At 37.8% G+C, this 18,620-nt stretch overlaps 1 protein-coding gene across 1 annotated transcript; it reads right to left on the bottom strand.

Moving 5' to 3' along the window:
• Window positions 1-228: 228 nt before the first annotated feature.
• LOC124643652 lies at window positions 229-15,517 on the bottom strand. The gene is made up of 9 exons (XM_047182670.1): window positions 15,208-15,517; window positions 11,930-13,690; window positions 11,389-11,586; window positions 10,801-10,905; window positions 9,542-9,577; window positions 9,042-9,104; window positions 8,178-8,295; window positions 1,378-1,407; window positions 229-253 (listed from the first exon to the last, which is right to left on the bottom strand). Exons 1-9 carry the CDS (start codon window positions 15,515-15,517, stop codon window positions 229-231), a joined length of 2,646 nt encoding a protein of 881 aa, XP_047038626.1.
• Between the last annotated feature and the right edge of the window lie 3,103 nt (window positions 15,518-18,620).

Raw genomic sequence — 18,620 nt, 5'->3', positions numbered from 1 at the left:
TTCATACTTACAATTGGAACGTCCTTAAAGGCAGGAGCTTTAGCCACGAGTGGAAAAGATTTCATAAACAAAAGGCGTTATCGCAAAAAACTCTTTTATCTTTTAATCTTTTCCAAAGGAAAAAGGGTCAAATTTTACAACGATAAGAATTGCTATTGATTCCGAAGTAAAAAAATAGATTTTTTTGGTATTGTTGGCATGAAAATTGACCTTGATTAAAAGTGTTGGCTATTTCCCTAGTTTCGTGCGAATTCTGATAGAATTTTCACGGTGACAACGTTTAAAATCTAGCACATAGGTACGTTTTCAACACGTTTATATTAGCTTCACTCGTAACTATGTATTGTATGTAAGAAAATCTTGGAATACTAATTTGACCAACCCCGGTCTTCGTTTAGGACGAAATTTTGCACACGCTCTGAGTTCTGATGACATTATATGACTAGCGTGTTTTTTAGGTTATTAAATTTGTTTATTATTTGTTTATTTTTGTTCATCTTATCTTCTGTATATATAAAAATGAAACCCGCTTTCCGTTGTCACGACATAACATGAAAACGGCTTGACCGATTTGGCTGAAAATTAGAGGGGAGGTAACTTAGACCCGGGAGAAGGTTTTAGGATAGTTGTATATAGATTGTCACCATCCGTCTACGGGACGCGGGTGAAACTGCGGGCGAAAGCTAGTCTGAAATAAATTAACATAGGTTCAAGTTAGGATAATAACCAAATATACATAATTTCAGATTTTTTACAAAATATTCATCATCATCATCGTCCTGCTTTTATCCCAATTTTATTTGGGGTCGGCGCAGCATGTTTTCTTCTTCCATACTCTTCTATCTGCCGTCATATTACAAGTAACATTCTTCCTAACCATGTCGACTGTCACTAGATATTATTGTAATAATTTTGCTTTAAATTTTGAATAATTGTGCGTAGGTAAGAATATCGAAATTGTAGAAAGTTTTGCACGTTTTCTAAGTACCTACCTAACTTCAGTTTTAAAGGAAAACAAATCCGGATGGACTGTAGTTATATAAAGGGGATATCCTCGAAAGTAATATAAAAGTCGTGGTGGCCTAGTGGGTAAAGAACCAACCTCTCAAGTATGAGTGCGCGGGTTCGATTTCAGGTCAGGCAAGTACCAATGCAACTTTTCTAAGTTTGTATGTACTTTCTAAGTACATCTTAGACACCAATGGCTGTAAAAATGGTGAAGGAAAACATCTTGAGGAAATCTGGACTGTAAAGTCTGAAATCAGCAACCCGCATCTCTCGCACGTGGTGATTAACGCTCAATCCTTCTCCGTGTGAGAGGAGGCCGCAGCCCAGCAGTGGGACGATATAATAAAGGCTGTAACTGTAACTGTAAACTGTAACCCTCGTAAAATATTTATATTTATTCTTTATTTGCTTTTCACGAGTTTTATAAATCTATACTAATATTATAAAGCTGAAGAGTTTGTTTGTTTGTTTGTTTGAACGCGCGCGCTAATCTCCGAAACTACTGGTCCGATTTGAAAAATTCTTTCAGTGTTAGATAGCCCATTTATCGAGGAAGGCTACAGGCTAGGCTTTTTATCCGGGTTCACGCAGAGGTTCCTACGGGATGCGGGTGAAACCGCTGGCAGAAGCTAGTGGTATATACACAGGGTTTAATGGTACGAATAATCGTGGACTCCCTGTTAGGGCTCAGCAACATCAGGGTAAGTAGACGAATGTACTTTTAAAAAATCTAAAAAAATATAGTATCAGCTGCCAGTGGTAACATTTGGTTAAAACTATTGTTTGTTATTTCCTCGTTACACAAACCTGCTTCTGGTTTTTAAGAATAGTTTATAAACTTGGCTTATGGCCCTTTTTCGATTTAATCCATACTTGTATGGACATATATGTCCTGTACATGTCTGCTACCTGTTGTAGGTCACAAGTAGTACAGTAAACTGCACATTAGTGGTAACTGTCATGCACCTTAACTCAATAGTAATAAGTGCGATTTTTCTATAAAACTGTTACCACTGACCTGAAGTTGACTGTACCTACTTTATTTAATATTGATTACGTAAAAATCTAATATTTGTTTCGCAATGCAAGTATGTAAGTAGATACAGGTACCTAACCTAAAAATTTACTGTTGGTCTCCATTATAATGTTAATTTCAATTACAGTAGAAACATAGCTTGAATGCTCCGCTCCAATGCTTCGATTTTGAATAGGTTATTTACTTGTTGACACTTTATGTGCAAAACAATGAACGTTTTCCAATTGAGAGATTTGAAAGAATAACAATGTGTAGGTATGTATTAGATTGATAGTAGGATAGTAGGATATTAGTAGGATAGTGGGATATTAGTAGGATAGTAGGATAGTGGGATATTAGTAGGATATTAGGATATTAGTAGGATAGTAGGATATTAGTAGGATAGTAGGATATTAGTAGGATATTAGGATATTAGTAGGATAGTAGGATATTAGTAGGATAGTAGGATTTGTTCGCGCCCCGGAGAACAAAATGAATAGCGGAGATGTCATAAAATCTCCTAAGAAAGTAGCGCGACAACATGTGGGGCGAGGGGGACGAGGAACGTTACTAGCTCCGCCCATACACGCCTTTTATGAAACTATTTTTAAAATAAAATCACCAATCAATCAAGATAAGTCTTTGACGGATTGGTTTGATTTGACGAGGAACCCGAATGCTTCGCTAGTTCTAGTAACTGATCACGCTCTTTTTACCTATAAGAAGGTGACCTACCTACCTTGTGGCATCTCTATTATTTTTCCTTCCTCCGTGGTTTTCGCAAACATAGCGTTTGTTACTGTTTGCTAGAGCGAGTACACCAGAAGAAATATTTGTGTGCGTCACAGTGTTGCATACCATTGGAATCAAGCGTCAAAAAATTACTTGCTTCACTTGTAAAACTATGTAGGTAAGAAAATCTAAAAAACGGCACCCAGTAAGTATTCCTTTAAGCGTAAAGTTCGCCATCATTATTTAAACTCTTTACCTAATTGAGTCGTCGTCACTCTTATTGATTTTATATTTTATTTTTATGTTGTATGTATAATATATAAACAACGTTATTTTTTGTTTGTGCGAAACCTGAATATAGTTTTTTCAGAATCAGTAACTGAATCGATTCCAATAGTTTTTACACCATGTTATATTTTTTCCCAAAATTATCTAAAAAACTTTGAATGTTGGACACCACAGATAGGTATTTATTCTCGCACAACAAAGGTCACAGCGAGTTCATAGCGGGCGCGAGCGCACAGTGCTACGCGTTGCGCGGCATGTGTGCGTTTTGTGGTGATTATGTATTTTTACGGACAGTCCCGTAACTTAACAAGCATATAACTTTGTGATTTTTCATGATACGGTTTTGAAATTTCGTACATAGATTCTTTACATAAAAATACTAGATAGGTGTATCAGGTTTCGCATAAACAAAAAATAACGTTGTATATATATATTATTATGTATTGAGTATTTATGTATTGTATTATGTTTTTATTCATATCTATTCATGACTTTCTCTTTTTCTTTTGTACTACCTATTTATTCTCTCCCTTTAACCCGATGGTTGACTGGTAGAGAATGCCTTGAGGCATTAAGTCCGCCAATGTACCTATTTTGTACATAAAGTATAAATCTATATCTATATCTATACATATAATAAATCTGTAAAAAAACTGTGTCTGTACATTGAATATATTAAAAAAATAATAATTGGGTGGGGTTTAGGAACAGTAATGGAGCACAAATCCAAAAAAAAAATTATGTCTGTATGTCTGTATGTCTGTATGTCTGTATGTCTGTTTGTTTGTACACGCTAATCTTCCGAACTACTGAACGGATTTCAATGATTTTTTCTTTGTTGTATCAGTATTAGGCCTGGTCAACATATAGGCTATAGTTTATCTTCGAAACTTGAAGACCTGATGCAGAACTCCAACAGACCAATAAAACTATAAGAGATACAAATATGGTGCCGTGGCAAAAATTGTTTCATTTGATGAGCATTTTCAGCTGAGATAATAAATTTGAAGATCTGGAACACCTGATGTGGAACCCCAAGAGCCCAGCTTCTCTGTACCATATACAGGTATGTCGTTTTAGCAACAGTTGTTCAATTTGATAAGCACTTTCTATTGACTTATACAAATTGAAGATCTAAAACACCTAATGTGGAACTCCAGGGGCCCAGCTAGACTATAGCATATAGAGGTATAACGTTTTAGCAAAAGTTGTTCAATCTGATAAGCACTCTCTGTTGACTTATAAAAATTGAAGATGTAAAACACCTGATGTGGAACTCCAGGAGCCCTGCTAGACTATATGAAGCATATGAAGATATGACGTTTTAGCAAAAGTGGTTCAATCTGATAAGCACTCTCTATTGACGTATAAACATCGAAGATCTGGAACACCTGATGTGGAACTTCAAGAGCAATACTACACTTGAAATGTATAGAAATGAATGTTATGAAATAGGTATGGTGAATCAAAAAAAGTAATTAGTCCGTCTTTTAGATAACCCTAAAATAATGGACACGTATTTTTCTTTTCTCTCTCTCACAAACAAATAATAACGAAGATACAACAACGCTTGAATTTCGTGTTAAGTTACTGCTTAGTACAAATTTTACATACCAAGACGTGGCGTCACGAACCCCCACTCTCCGACTTTGTTGTGTTATATCTCATTATTATTTTGTAATTCAAAGGGTGAGGATACCTCGGCGGACTTTAAACGCAGATTACGCGCTCCCTGTGCTTACCATGAGGCACCTACCCTCAGCAGGGCTACTAATCCTGCTCTAGCGACTCCACTCTGGACGGCCAAGCCAAGCCAGAGGCGTGAGACCTTCCCCCGTCATGGGTCACTCCGACCGGTAAGTGTATGTGTGTTATGTTCTTAAAAGGGGAGTTGTTGTGTAATGAGTTTTTATATGAATAAATCAGTTGTTGTCAAGCACTGACGTCTATTACTACATACACTCCCTGGAGAACTCAGTATATATAGCCCCGCGGGGTCGCTACTCCCCGTCATCAGCCTCAGATGTCCTGCGGTGCCTATATCTCATTATTATTGTCGTTATTATCTCAAGAGCCTTTGTCCCAATTATGTTAGGATCGACTTCCAGTCACGATGCAACTGAGTACCAGTGTTTTACAAGGAGCGACTGCCTATCTGACCTCCACAACCCGGTTACCCGCTCAACCCAATACCCCTTGGTAAGACTTACTGGCTTCTGACTACCCATAACGACTGCCAAGAATGTTCAATGACAGTCGGAACCTACAGTTTAACATCCCCTCCAAATAACGGTCATTGGTATCCAAAATATACGTAGAAAGTACCTACATACGAACTTAGAAAAGTTGCATTGGCAGGCACTTGCCAGACCTGGAATCAAAGACGCACGCTCATACTTGAGAGATTGGTTCTCTACCCACTAAACCACGAATTCCACTAAGTCACCACGACTTTGTCATCTATTAAATGTTTTTTTACGTTATAATACGTGTAGTATTTTTGCCACACACAACTCAAATGCGGACTAATTAGAATCACTACTTTTATCCCTATGGTCACGTCTATTGCGACTATTCAGATCTTTGATTTTGCTGACCCCATAGTCGCTGGCATAAGGGACAGGATCCGCGTACGAAGTCGCGGGCAAAAGCTAGTAAATAAATAAATAAAATCTTGGAATCTTAATTTGACCCACTTCCCGGTCTTCGATTAGGATGAAATTTTGCACACGCTCTGAGTTCTGATGACAAATCGAACTCAGGTGATGTATAAGGTATTAGGTCTTCTGCCGGAGCTGTGGGATGGTTCGCGTGAGTTACCGCGGCGCTGGTACATAAAGGGCTTAAGAAGGAACATGGTGGGTTTTAGTCAGTAAGAGTCTGACACTCCCTCACGCTGCACCCGCAGCGGGAGAGTCATTTGATGATTTCCCATCACAAATTTTAGTCAGATATTTTCATGATAGCTATATTTTCAACAAAACATAAGGTACCTACCAAAAAAAAACAACATATAATATAATATTATGCATTACATTTATTAATCCAAATATTTTCATAAGAATGTTATTAACAATATAATTGCATTTTTGTTCACTATTGCTTCACATAACAAAAAAATAATCATAGTTTCAACATATTTTGAAACATTCAAAACCTCTCAGGCCAATTTCTCCGACAACATAAACCTCACTTTTCTTAAAACAATTGTTAACTATGATCTTACGTTAAATTTTCAAATAAAACAGTTGTCTAAAAAAATGGAAGTTTATATTGCGAATAAAATTGGGCCCTTTACAGCACCCGCACACTATAGAATGCAAAAAAATATTCAAAGAAAATCCTGATTCCAATCAAAGTTTTCAGTCGGTCTGATACCGGCTAAATACCTGATCTTTGTAATGTGCGTACTACCATTCATCTTCATACTGATTTATGAGCCCAAACAAACTGTCGGCCGACTCAAAGTTTGTGGTGTGCTGTTAATATGATTTTGAATTCGATCTCGTGGTTGCCCGAGTAACTGGGTTGAGGAGTTCAGATAGGCAGTCGCTCCTTGTAAAGCACTGGTACTCAGCCGCATCCGGTTAAACTGGAAGCCGACCCCAACATAGTTGGGAAAAGGGTCGGGAGATGATGGATTCGGTCTCGTGTCTCTCCTATTTGGTCCCCTACAGGAACCAAGAGGACCTGATTATCATTAGGATGTAGTTCCCATGTTTTTCGGAAGGCACATAAAATGGGGCCCACTTACCATGTGAACATCTTTGGCAGTCGTTACGGGTACTTAGAATATAGAAAGTCTGACAACCAGTCTTACCAAGGGGTATTGGGTTGCCCGGGTAACTGGGTTGAGTAGGTCAGATAGGCAGTTGCTCCATGTGGCACAGTGGTACACAGCTGCATTCGATTAGACTGGAAGCCGACCCCAACATAGTTGGGAAAAGGCTCGGCAGATGATGTTGGCTTTCCTACCAAGAGAGGGCATTTGCAGCCATTAAAATTTCAAAAATCTTCACAATTATTTGTCTATCTCGTATAAATAAGTACAAAAATTATAATAATTTAGCGACTGCATTATTTTTAAGTTAACATTTAAATTAATTTAAAATTAGCAATTCGATTAGTTTTCGCCTACAAACGGCTTGTTAATCAACCTAGAGACTTTTTGATTTTCTCGTTCAATCTGTAACAAGAGAAAATATATATTTTAATTCATGCTTCTATTATAAAATATAGCCTATGCCATCCGGGATAGTGTAGCATCCCAACAGTGAGAAAATTTTTTAAATCTTTAGGGTTCCGAAACCAACCCTTTTAAAAATTGGTCACTCCCGCTAACTTTTAAATTTCTACACATACTAAAAGACAAAAACAAGACATGAAAATCTGCGAACTCGAAGAGGAAGATGTCCAGGATAGAGAGAAGTGGAAGAAGAAGATACGGAAAGCGGACCCCGTCACAAGACGGGATAAACGCTAAGAAGAAGAAGACTAAAATACAAAAACCCACCCTGATTTCTAAAGCCCAACTTCACCAACAATATAAATAACCATTCTTCTCAAACCACTGTTTACTTTGAAACATGAAAAACATTTTCATCCAACAAAAGATTTCTAAAAACAACTGCCTGCTATCAATATTGTAAACAGTTCTTATAAGAAAACTGACGTAAGATTGTCAGTGAACTTGGAAACGAAGATGTAATATATCTATGTAAGTATTTGGGTCGACCATTGGGGTCGACGACTTTATAAAGGTCGCCGTCGACGCTGGATGCAGGTCGCCTCTAACAGGTATCTGTGGAGATCTAAGGGGGAGGCCTATGTTCAGCAGTGGACGTCCTATGGCTGAGATGATGATGATGATGATGATGATGAAGTATTTGGGTAATTATATACAATAATCCTCATAAGTATTAGGACTACTCAAATTTTTATAGAGTTTAATCCCCTTGACCCAGAGAGCGTAGAAAATGTATTGGTGGGCCACTTTTTCTTCCCAGCAAAAACACATAGGAAGTGGTGAAGGGTGGGCGTTTTGGGGGCTGTCTTTTGTTAATTTCTGACGTTCGAAAAGTGCTGATTTGCAGCCTACTTTGAATAAATGACGTTTGATTTTGAAAATACTCACTTTCTGACAAACGCCCGTCTCTGAGCTTGGATATCAAAAGCTAGGGGATCCATTTCGACCTTCGAGTTGCTCTCAAGACCTGGCATTATATCATCCATGCCTTGACTCTCACTGTCAACTGTGGAAATAAAAGATATCGGGTGTCAAACCTCATCACTTTAAATCCTATCACATATAGGTAGTTAATGGTATATGATTCGGTCAGTGGGTAGTCAAAAGCCAGTAAGCCTGACACCAGTCTTACCAAGGGGTATTGGGTTGCCCGGGTAACTGGGTTGAGGAGATCAGATAGGCAGTCGCTCTTTGTGAAACACTGGTACTTAGCTGCATGGGTTAGACTGGAAGACCCTAACATAGTTTGGAAAATTCTAGGCTGATGATGTGTGGGCTGCGGCCTCTTCTGCCTATCTGACCTCCTCAACCCAGTTACCCGGGCAACCCAATTGGTAAGACTGGCTTCAGACTTACTGGCTTCTGACTACCCGTAACGACTGTCAAGGATGTAGGCCGCAGCCTGCACGGGGGACGATAAAAAGGCTCTTTTAGTTTTCAGGGTGGGTTAGTTAAAGTTATTTTTAATTTTTTTTTTCGCGGTATGAAATAGAAATGGTCATGTTTCATATTCACACTTATATCACATCATATCATATTAGGAGCTCGCGCACACTACAAACTTTTGGTCAGCCGATTCATAAATCAGTAGGAAGATGATCAGGTATTTGCCCGGTATCGGACCAACTAAAAACTTTGATTGAAGTCACGATTTTTTTTTGTGCGCGAACTCTTGGGGAACAATCAAAAAAACAAACAAAATAATGTTACCTATTTATTATATTAATATTATAGATATATTATATGTGTTACCTATTTCACTGGCGTGGACACTGCCTTCGTAATAGACATTTCCTTCGTTATCCGGTTTAATATCTGAAAATATAAATATAATTTGAAATTACTTCATCATGAGTAATTCTTCATCTTATCACAAAACATCCTAGTGCCAGATTTTCACAAACCGCCTGACGGCTTCATCCTCCGAGCCTTTTTCCCAACTATGTTGGGGTCGGCTTCCAGTCTAACCGGAACCGCCTGACGGCCTCTGACGTAGAATTATTGGAGATTTATCATCAGCCTATCGCAGTCCAGTGCTGGACATAGGCCTCTCCAAGTGCACGCCACTGAGGTAGATTTTCGGCTTCTCGCATCCAGCTCCTGCCAGCCGTCTTGCACAAGTCATCACTCCACCGTGCCTGAGGACGTCCTACACTACGTTTGCCGAGGCGTGCCAAGGCGTGGCGTGGCGGGTATTGGAGATTGTAATTGAATAATTCGAGATTAGTATAATATTAGTAATTGATGCTTACCAAATTGTTTCAAATTCGATTCTAATTCCTCGTTGTCTGAAAAAAAAGAAAAAAATATTAAAAAAAAAAAAAAAACTGACTAAACCACCGTGTCACACCCGTGATTGGATCAAAAGATCGCCCAGATCCAAAGGTTAACATGTTTCATAACATGTTTAATCCAGAAGTTCATACATTACAATTTTAACATGATATCATTTGTTGGCCAATACGGCTGAAGAGATCAGCCAGCTGCGCAGGACAAATAGTGCACAGCATTTGCGCAGACACAGGCACGCCGACACTCGCGGAGACAGATCAGGCGCAGGACCGACATTTACGTGCTCTCCGATGCACGGGTGAAACAATCACCAAGTTCCAGACTACGGGCTGCTTTGTGAAAGTTTAAGAAAACCCATAAAGCGATTTCGGCAGCCGCGCTTGCGACCAGTAGACCAACGAGGCAGTAAAAAAAAATCTACTAAATCTTATAGCTCTATTTACTACATACTCTCTCATAGCTCTATTTAGTACATTTACTTTTACTATCAGCTTTTTAAATGTATGAGAAGTGGGCATTGTTCTTTGTTTACTTAGTGATATTGTAATCAAAATAAATACAAATAAAATATTGTAATCATTCCATTCTTATTTCGTTGTTGTGTTGTCTTCCGATTGTAAATTCCAATGGGCTGATTTTTAATTGTTTCGTCGAATTGACACTCGATTTTGTTTTGATATGACGAGCCCGTATTGTGAAACACTTAAATACTTGGAATGTAAAGTATTGTAGTATTTTTTATAGTTCATTTGAAGTTTGTATCATTATAGGTATTGTAATTGTGATTTGATATTTTTTGGCAGTCGTCACAGGTAATCAGAAGCCAGAAAGTCTGACAACCAGTCTTAAAAAGGGGTAATGAGTTGGCCGGGTAACTGTTTTTTTTTTTTTTTTTTTTTTTTTTTTTTTTTTTTTTTTTTTTTTTTAAAGTATAGAAGAGGAATCCTGCACCAACCACCTATAAAATTAGGATAAGGGTACAAGAACGATGCCGATTAATAAATACTTATAAAGACACTGGGAACAAAGAATAGGAATGCCACTAACTTCTTCTTCTCAGCAAAAACACATGGAAAGTGATGAAGAGTGGGTGATTTGAGGGCGATCTTTTGTAAATTTTTGACCTTCAAAAAGTGCTGAGTTACAGCCAAATTTCACACAAGCCAAGTTTGAGTTCGATGGAGTTGCTTTTACAGGTTTGATATTATTTTGAACCAACCTGGAAAGAATGCCGCTATATCTGCTTCAGTTATGGAAGTATCGTCAGTTGTGGAAGAAATCATTGTGGTCCCATCTGTCGTTGAAGATTGTGTAATCGGTGGAGCTGAAAACAAAGGAAGACATATTAATACATTCTAAAATAAAGAAGAAGGTTAATAGTAAGAGAGGAGTCAGGCAAATTGACACTAAATAGGTTTTCTAAAATACATGAGACAGTAACTCGGGTTGTCGCAGCTTCAAGGTAAATCTGCTAAATCGAATTGAATGAAAGTTCACACATATGTAGTCTATGGCCTAAAAAAGGGCATAAGCTTTTTTACTTCAGGTGTGGGTGGTTTCCACCGGGTAAAACTGCTGTCAGAAGCTATGTATGTGTATATAAATGCTTATGAAAGTTAAAAGAAGTAACATTGGATCCAAGATATTTGAATTGTAAACCACCTTAACGGCCGTTCTCCAATTCCTATACATAATTTTGACATTAGCTCCATAAAAGTCTACATAGGATGACTTTAAGATAAGACTGATGTCAATTTCCTATCCCTAGTAAATGAACCAACAGATGGATAGGATATAGAATACTTACCAGTTGTTTTAGTAACAGCTACAGTACTAACAGCAGAGGTACTATTAACCTTAGTAAGTGGAGTTAACTTTGGCGTTGAAGTTACTTTCTTAGGGTAAATAGTGAACAATCGGTTGAGTTTGGTATTCGATGGCACATTAACCGGTTTTGGGGCTGGCGTTGTGGGCGAGGCCATTGAAGCTGGTAGCGTTTTCATATCTGAAAATTAAGGTTTTATTGTTTTTGTAATGTTTGCAATGGCGTCCAGATTGTCAGTCATGACTAATCAATCTTTCTAAGGAGAGCAACCAGTGAAAGACATATTATAGTGCACGCACATTTGCTTGGACACAGGTGCACTCACTATTCCTTCACTCTCATAGCCCGATGGGGTGCCAATTCGATACGACCGGGGAGAGATCAGGACGGGCATTTACGGAAGGTACATTTTTAAGTCGTCTGTTTTACATACATATTCTGAAAATCTAGCGGTTATGTACAAAGATCATTACATACACAAGTGTAATGATATAATTAAAGTAAATATAGAAAAAAAACTTACCAAGAAACTGCAGCCGCCTCAAAGCCTTTTCCACGCACCACCTCAACATCTGCGGATTCAAATTTTGATGAATTTCATTGCAGAAATTCGTCGCCATTGTTGAGAAAGGATCGTTAAACATTTTAGTATCTTTCGCTTCCTTTGATTCCTTTGGCGCTTTCGTTGTTTCTAACACCAGTACATTTTTCAAAACCTTTTTTCGAATAAGCTTAGTATCTGTAGCATTAACTATAGTTGCTATAGTTGTCTTGCCACGATCCCTCCTCCTATTCTTATGTCTAGAATGATGGTTAATCCATCTCCTTTCTCTCTCTTTAGTAACAAATGCTTGAGAATCATTGGATTCAAAAACAGGCAGTAATATTGTAGTTTCTAGTTCATTACGTTTATTTTTAACGTTCCGAGGATGTCCTGTACTTTCAGAATTACCCATAACACTTGTTAGAACATTATTCTTCATTAAATTATCAATGAACGTGTTATTAAAATAGTATTTGTAGACTAAATCATCTATTGTTTGTTCATCTTTTTCTTTAAGTATCAAATCGTCTTGGTTTTCAATTTTGTTTGAAACTGGGATTGAAAATAGGTTTATTTTTACTGATTCTGGTGGTGGGGTTGATGTACTAGTGACGGGAGACATTGGTTCAGTTTTCATGGGCAAGTGATTAGCCTTCACTATACTTGAACTTAGTTTCGTTATTATAGGGTTCCTACTTTCTACGTAGAGCTGTTTTGCCTTCTTCAGTATTCTAGCGAAATTGTTCTGTCTGTGCGATATTTCGCTTTGTGTTTTTGCTATTAGATTTTGCTTCAAGTTTATCTTCTCGTTCTGCGCTAACATCAATTTCTGTATGTTATAAAACTGTCTCTGCTGTTGTAGAAACTTCTTCTGCTGGTTTTCAAATTCTTTGAAATTCCTCGCCATTTCTCGTTCTTTATTTTTGAAGTAATCCTGCTTGGTTGCCAATTTGGCATCAAAAAGTTTCAGTTTCTCATGAAACTTTATTAAATACAAGTATTTAAGATCGAAATCTTGAAATTTGTTCGTGATCACAGCTGCGTTTTTGACAAATTCGTCATTCACATCGCTTATTCGTCCATGTATGTCTTTTATTTCGTTGTGTTGCTTCATAATCTTCTTAAACGTCTTCGTCAACATTGATATTACTTTTATAAGACCTCTTTCAGTCACTGGCTTGCTTTTCTGTGGTTCTTTAGGCACAACTTTGTAAACATTTACATCAGGTATAGGAGCGTTCTGATGCCACACCGTATTATCTTTATCAAATATATTCCTATCCATGACTTTGCTGTCATTACGTACATTATTATCATGAGTCTTATTAATGTCTTCTGTGAATTCAAATTTTTTAATTATCTCAGTTTCAAAATCATATTTCATGCTTCTTTTTGGAGATGTAGTATTTTTAGTAATAGTGTCATTGTCTTTTATGTCTGAGCCAATAGCAAAACGTTCTGGCTCATGGAATCTTTCTCTAGTTAAAGTATAGTTGCTTCTATCGATTTTGTTTTCGATGTGTGTGTCGTTTTTATGTGTGTGTGACTCATTTTTGTTATTGTTTAGTAGGATGGCGACTTCGTATGGATAATCGTTGAATACTGAGGTGGGTCGCTGTTCGCTGGTTGGTTTAATTGGTTCGGGAGCTGGTTCGTGGTGTTCCTCAAGGGTTACGCTTTGGCAACCTTTGCCGATGCAGTTTTTTATCAAACTCTTTCTAGTACGCTGTTCTCGTATGCCTAGAATTAAATCGTTGTTTTATATTTCTTTGGGATAAGTGTGTTCTAAACAAATATGAAAAGAAACGAAGAAGAATTCTGTTTTCAGTTACATAGTCTTGTTTGGTACATAAAATTGAGAACCTCCTTTTTTGAAGTCGGTTAAATATTGTTTTATCTATCTACAATATGTTATTCTAAAGGTTTGGTAAGTCAATCTGTTTCTAGTTTAGAAAAACGCCGGAAGATTTTTTGATAATAATTGCTTGAAAAACAGATTGTTTTCAAAACTTTAGCTACACACTTTCGAACACGCATACTCTTGTGCTTGACATTGATAAGAAAATACTTTAGAAACTAACGTAGTAACGTTAGTTTCTAGAGATTGCAGTATTTTTTTAGAAAGATTAAATAATTTTTGAACGTCGTTTACATCAAACATATATTCTTTATTACGTACACCAATTTATATTATAAAAAATGCTAAACTATCAGAAAGGTGATTTTTTTTTATTTGTATTCTACTAAAGGTATTATGGCATTTTAAGGGCTTAAAGAAAATATGGTCTAAAACTGCATTAAAGGTACTTAAAGATAGCCACTTCACTATCGACAATTCACTATACATTTTAGAAATAAGAGGAATACCTTCTCCAAGAGTAAAATTATCATTGAATATGTAAATTGTAAGAATATCTTAAAATGAAAAGGCCTATAAAAAGAGCCAAAAGTAATGATAATGAACTCCATTAAATCTCTGGTATGAAAGCAGTTATAAGACAATAGAACAAAATACCCATTTGTTTTATGAAACATAGAAACCCACATCACAATACAGTGAAATGGACAAAGTCAATACTTTTGAAATGGGTCTAGAAGTTGTTGTCTGAAAGTCTCCTGACTGTGTTTATTTTGCCACCGACTTCTAGAGACATGTTATATTATTGCATACGGAGTTTATATATGAGACCCTATAAAAAGTGTGTCAAACCTTATCATATTAAATTAAATACGGAAATATAATGGCTTATATACTTCGTTTAGCGCAAAGAAAATAATAAATACACCTTTGCAAAAAAAATAGAAATTCGAATTAACTTAATAGAATAAAAATGTGCGAGTATTAGAACACCATTAATGAGTCACTCAGAACAAAAGTTTTTTTCTTTGAAAACTGACAGCTGTCAATTGCACAAAATATTCAATACCCTATATTTTCTGCTTTACACATGATGTTGTAAATTATGAAAACGAAAAATGATTCCTGTGGCTAAACCACCTAATGGATTAGGTTATTTTTTTTTTTAATTCGTCATAGAATATCATAAAGTATATGTGATTTGATTTAAGGTTTGACAGACGCGATATAAAACACTGCTTTATACATGATGTTGTAAATTATGAAAACGAAAAATGACTCCTGTGGCTAAACCACTGAATGGATTTGTCCTCCTAGGATATCGTTAAGTCTATGTGATATGATTTAATGTGATTACGTTTGACACATACAAAAGTATAAAAACCAAAAAAATACTTACGGCGAATCGCCCTTTTGGCCCTTTTAACGTATTCAGAAACAAGTGGAGAATCCTGCATATAATTCGCGCCGAACGCATCGAAATTATTTTGCAATATATTGTCCACATCTAGCGAATTCTCGCGAAATATAAAATCTCCAATCCTGCCTTTATCGAACAAATTTTCTTTTAATCTATTCCGAACCCAAACACCTTTGTTTACAATGTTATTTCTCTCTAATCTCGGTTTTTGGTAATTCACTTCTGCTTCCAAGAAATTGCAGTTAACTGATTTAAAGAGAACGATTAGAGTAATAATTTTGGTGTACATATTAAGCGCATAGCTCGCAGTCTACTGAGTAATGATGAATGAAAGAATTCTACGTATGACTTTGCTGTGAAATTTGAGCTCGTTTGTTTGTAAATTTTGTTAAATAGGCTAGTGTTGTGCTTTGGATGTTTTGTCGATAGATTTCTCATGAGTATTGTGTGCAGTATATCTTATTTGTATTTAGTGTTCGATGTCAGAATATAGATATGTATAATGTATATGTTATGGACCATGTGATTAATTCGGGCATTATAAATAATGCCCGAGCATTATGAATAATGTCTAGCTTTATCGGGCCAAGTGATTAATAACTATCTTAACTTAATTATTTATCACATTGCACGGGCATTATTATATTGCTACATGACAGTAGGGCAATTTGATAATAAAGCTATATATTACGCGGAGCGAGGGCGGGGAGGGAAGTACGCATGGCGTGACACGCTTTGACCAATCAGAGACAGCCATTCTTAACATTTATATGCAAAAAATAGTGGATTTTTAAGGCAGAAGTCCTTGTGAGGAGGCGCCCGGGTGTCAACACTGTGTGGACAGCCCCGAGGACACGGTGGACCACACAGTCCAGGAGTGCCCTGCGTGGGAAGAGCACCGCCGGGTCCTAGTCGAGGCTTTAGGCGGCGGCGACAGGGAATGGGATGCCGTCGCCTCCTTCTGCGAAGCAGTCATGCTCGAGAAGGAGGCGGCGGAACGTCAGAGAGTTCGCACCTCTCATCCGGGCCGCCGCGCTGGACCAGGTAGACCACGGGCGCCGGGTGTCGCGAGATGACTCCCGGCCACCGTAGGCGTGGGTCTGTGGGCGGTGAGTTCGGGTGGCTCGCTCATGTCTATTTTTAGGCAACAGACCCGTGTCGGTGGCGCGCGTTGTTCCACGCGCTCCTCAAAGAGATGTCAGCAACCCCAGCGGGGCCCATCAGGGCCAAGGTCTGCCGGGGCTGAGGGATTGTTCGAAAGACCGCGGCCCTGGTACATAAAAGGCCTACGACAGAACACGACGGTCAGTCAGTAAGAGTCTGACACCCTCACCGCTGCTAACCCACAGCGGGGGGTCATTTGATGAAAAAAGGCAGAAGTCCTTCATAATTAATCCAAATCATGAGGCTGATTATTTAAGTGGTTTAATATTTAGTTTATTTTAAGTTAAATGGCAATAACAATAAAAAAATTGAAATTAAATATGTTTGTATTACTTTGCCCAAAAGATCACGGGCAATATGTATAGTGCCCGGTCAATTTGATTATTTGAATAATTATTATCAAATTGCGCTCTCATATTGGGCATTTTTCATAATGACCGGGCATTATGTATACTGCCCAATTTATCACTTGGTCCGTAACATATATATCCTTTAAAAGTTAGTCACGTGCGTGATATTTGGATAGGAAGAATTGTGTCAAAACCAACACTTCGAAAGGATTAGGATTATTGGAAAGAATTTAAAAAATCTAAGGACAACATAATAATGACTTACAAGGCCGATTCCGGCCACGGTGGCTGTTATGAGGACATCAGCCAGCTGCGCAGGATATATTATAGTGCACGAGCATTTGCTTGGACACAGGTGCACTCACTATTCCATCACTCTCATAGCGCGATGGGACAGCAATCCGACACGACCGTAGAGAGATCAGGCGCAGGACCGACATTAACATGCTCTCGGATGCACGGGTAATATTGAATCAATCACCAACTTCCACGAGCTGCTTTGTGAAAGTTTCAAAGATGAGAAATTAAAACTATCGATATTTTCACACATATCGATAAAATCTTTTTCCCTTCCCTCATTCTCAAAACCACAATATTTACGTTCGCCAGCGTATCGAGTTCGGATATTCATTATGATTCACATTTTTTTATTTATTTTTTCTACAAACATCTAGTGTTTACAACTGCAAACTGTTGAATTGGGTTTTATCTTATTTCTTGAGATAAAGGATCGATAAAATTGTCCCTGCTTCACATTGTAGGTTTCTAGGTATTGTATTTTCATCTCGTCATTTCATCCTTATGCCCGTATTCCAATTTATTTGTGGTCGGCGCAGCATGTTTTCTTCTTCCATACTCTTCTGTCTAAGTTTGTATGTACTTTCTAAGTATATCTTAGACACCAATGACTGTGTTTCGGATGGAACGTTAAACTGTAGGTCCCGGCTGTCATTGAACATCTTTGGCAGTCGTTACGGGTAGTCAGAAGCCAGTAAGGCTGACAACTAGTCTAATCATGGGTTATTAGGTTGCCTGGGTAACTGGGTTGAGGAGATCAGATAGGCAGTCGCTCCTTGTAAAACACTCAGCTGCATCTGGTTAGCCTGTTAGCCGACCCCAACATAGTTGGGAAAAGGCTCGTTGGCTGGTTGGGAAGATGATGACCGCGAGAAGAGTAGCGTGGTGACTGTTTGAAGACGGGAAAGAGAAAGAGCCTGGTTGAACATTCCTGGGCATAATTTCTGATAATACCTATTTGCAACAAGGAGCAATAAAACCTCTACAGTGTTTAAAGAGAAGTTGGGAAATTCTTCCTCATTTACTTTTACACAATTCCTCAATTTACGTTCCCAATATTTGTATTTGTTCGCCGACCCCAAATAAAATTTTGAACAGAACAGAAGGAAGAAGCTTATAAGAGCTAGGCATTTGATATTACTCGTATGAGGCTTACGTCAAAACCCTTTTCTAGCAATTAGTTCAATAGACAATATTGGGAACGGCCATGAATTAATTTTTAGTTTGGTATTTAAAGATTGCGGTATGTAAATACAACCAATTTATATTGTTTTCTTCTTTGGTGGGAAATCATCAGGTGACCCCTCCCGCTGTGGGTGCAGAGTGAGGGAGCGTCAGACTCTTACTGATTAAAACCCATCGTGTTCCTTCTTAAGCCCTTTATGTACCAGCGCCGCGGTAACTCGCGCGAACAATCCCGCAGCCCCTGCAGGATCCATTTTAGTCATGACTTAATTTCATGTGCTATGTATAAGCGTTAACAACTCTGTATTAAAAAAAACAGGTTGACACGTTTGCAAGAATATATTATTTTATACCAATTTGGTTATTGTGCCTACTGTATTTTTACACTTCTGTGGT

This window comes from Helicoverpa zea, chromosome 28 (genome assembly GCF_022581195.2).
Source record: "Helicoverpa zea isolate HzStark_Cry1AcR chromosome 28, ilHelZeax1.1, whole genome shotgun sequence".
In the NCBI taxonomy this organism is placed as follows: domain Eukaryota; kingdom Metazoa; phylum Arthropoda; class Insecta; order Lepidoptera; family Noctuidae; genus Helicoverpa; species Helicoverpa zea.
The sequence above is the reverse complement of the archived record's forward strand: the minus strand, read 5'-3'. Positions and strand labels throughout refer to the sequence as shown.

What these genes read in the sequence shown, in the direction of transcription:
- LOC124643652 (XM_047182670.1), bottom strand. Translation starts at nt 15,517, where the DNA reads ATGTACACCAAAATTATTACTCTAATCGTTCTCTTTAAATCAGTTAAC. An exon ending in GGCCAAAAGGGCGATTCGCC is followed by an intron (nt 13,691 to 15,207) that starts GTAAGTATTTTT and finishes ATTTAATTCTAG; the next exon opens with GCATACGAGAACAGCGTACT. An exon ending in ATCGAATTTGAAACAATTTG is followed by an intron (nt 9,105 to 9,541) that starts GTAAGCATCAAT and finishes TTATATTTTCAG; the next exon opens with ATATTAAACCGGATAACGAA.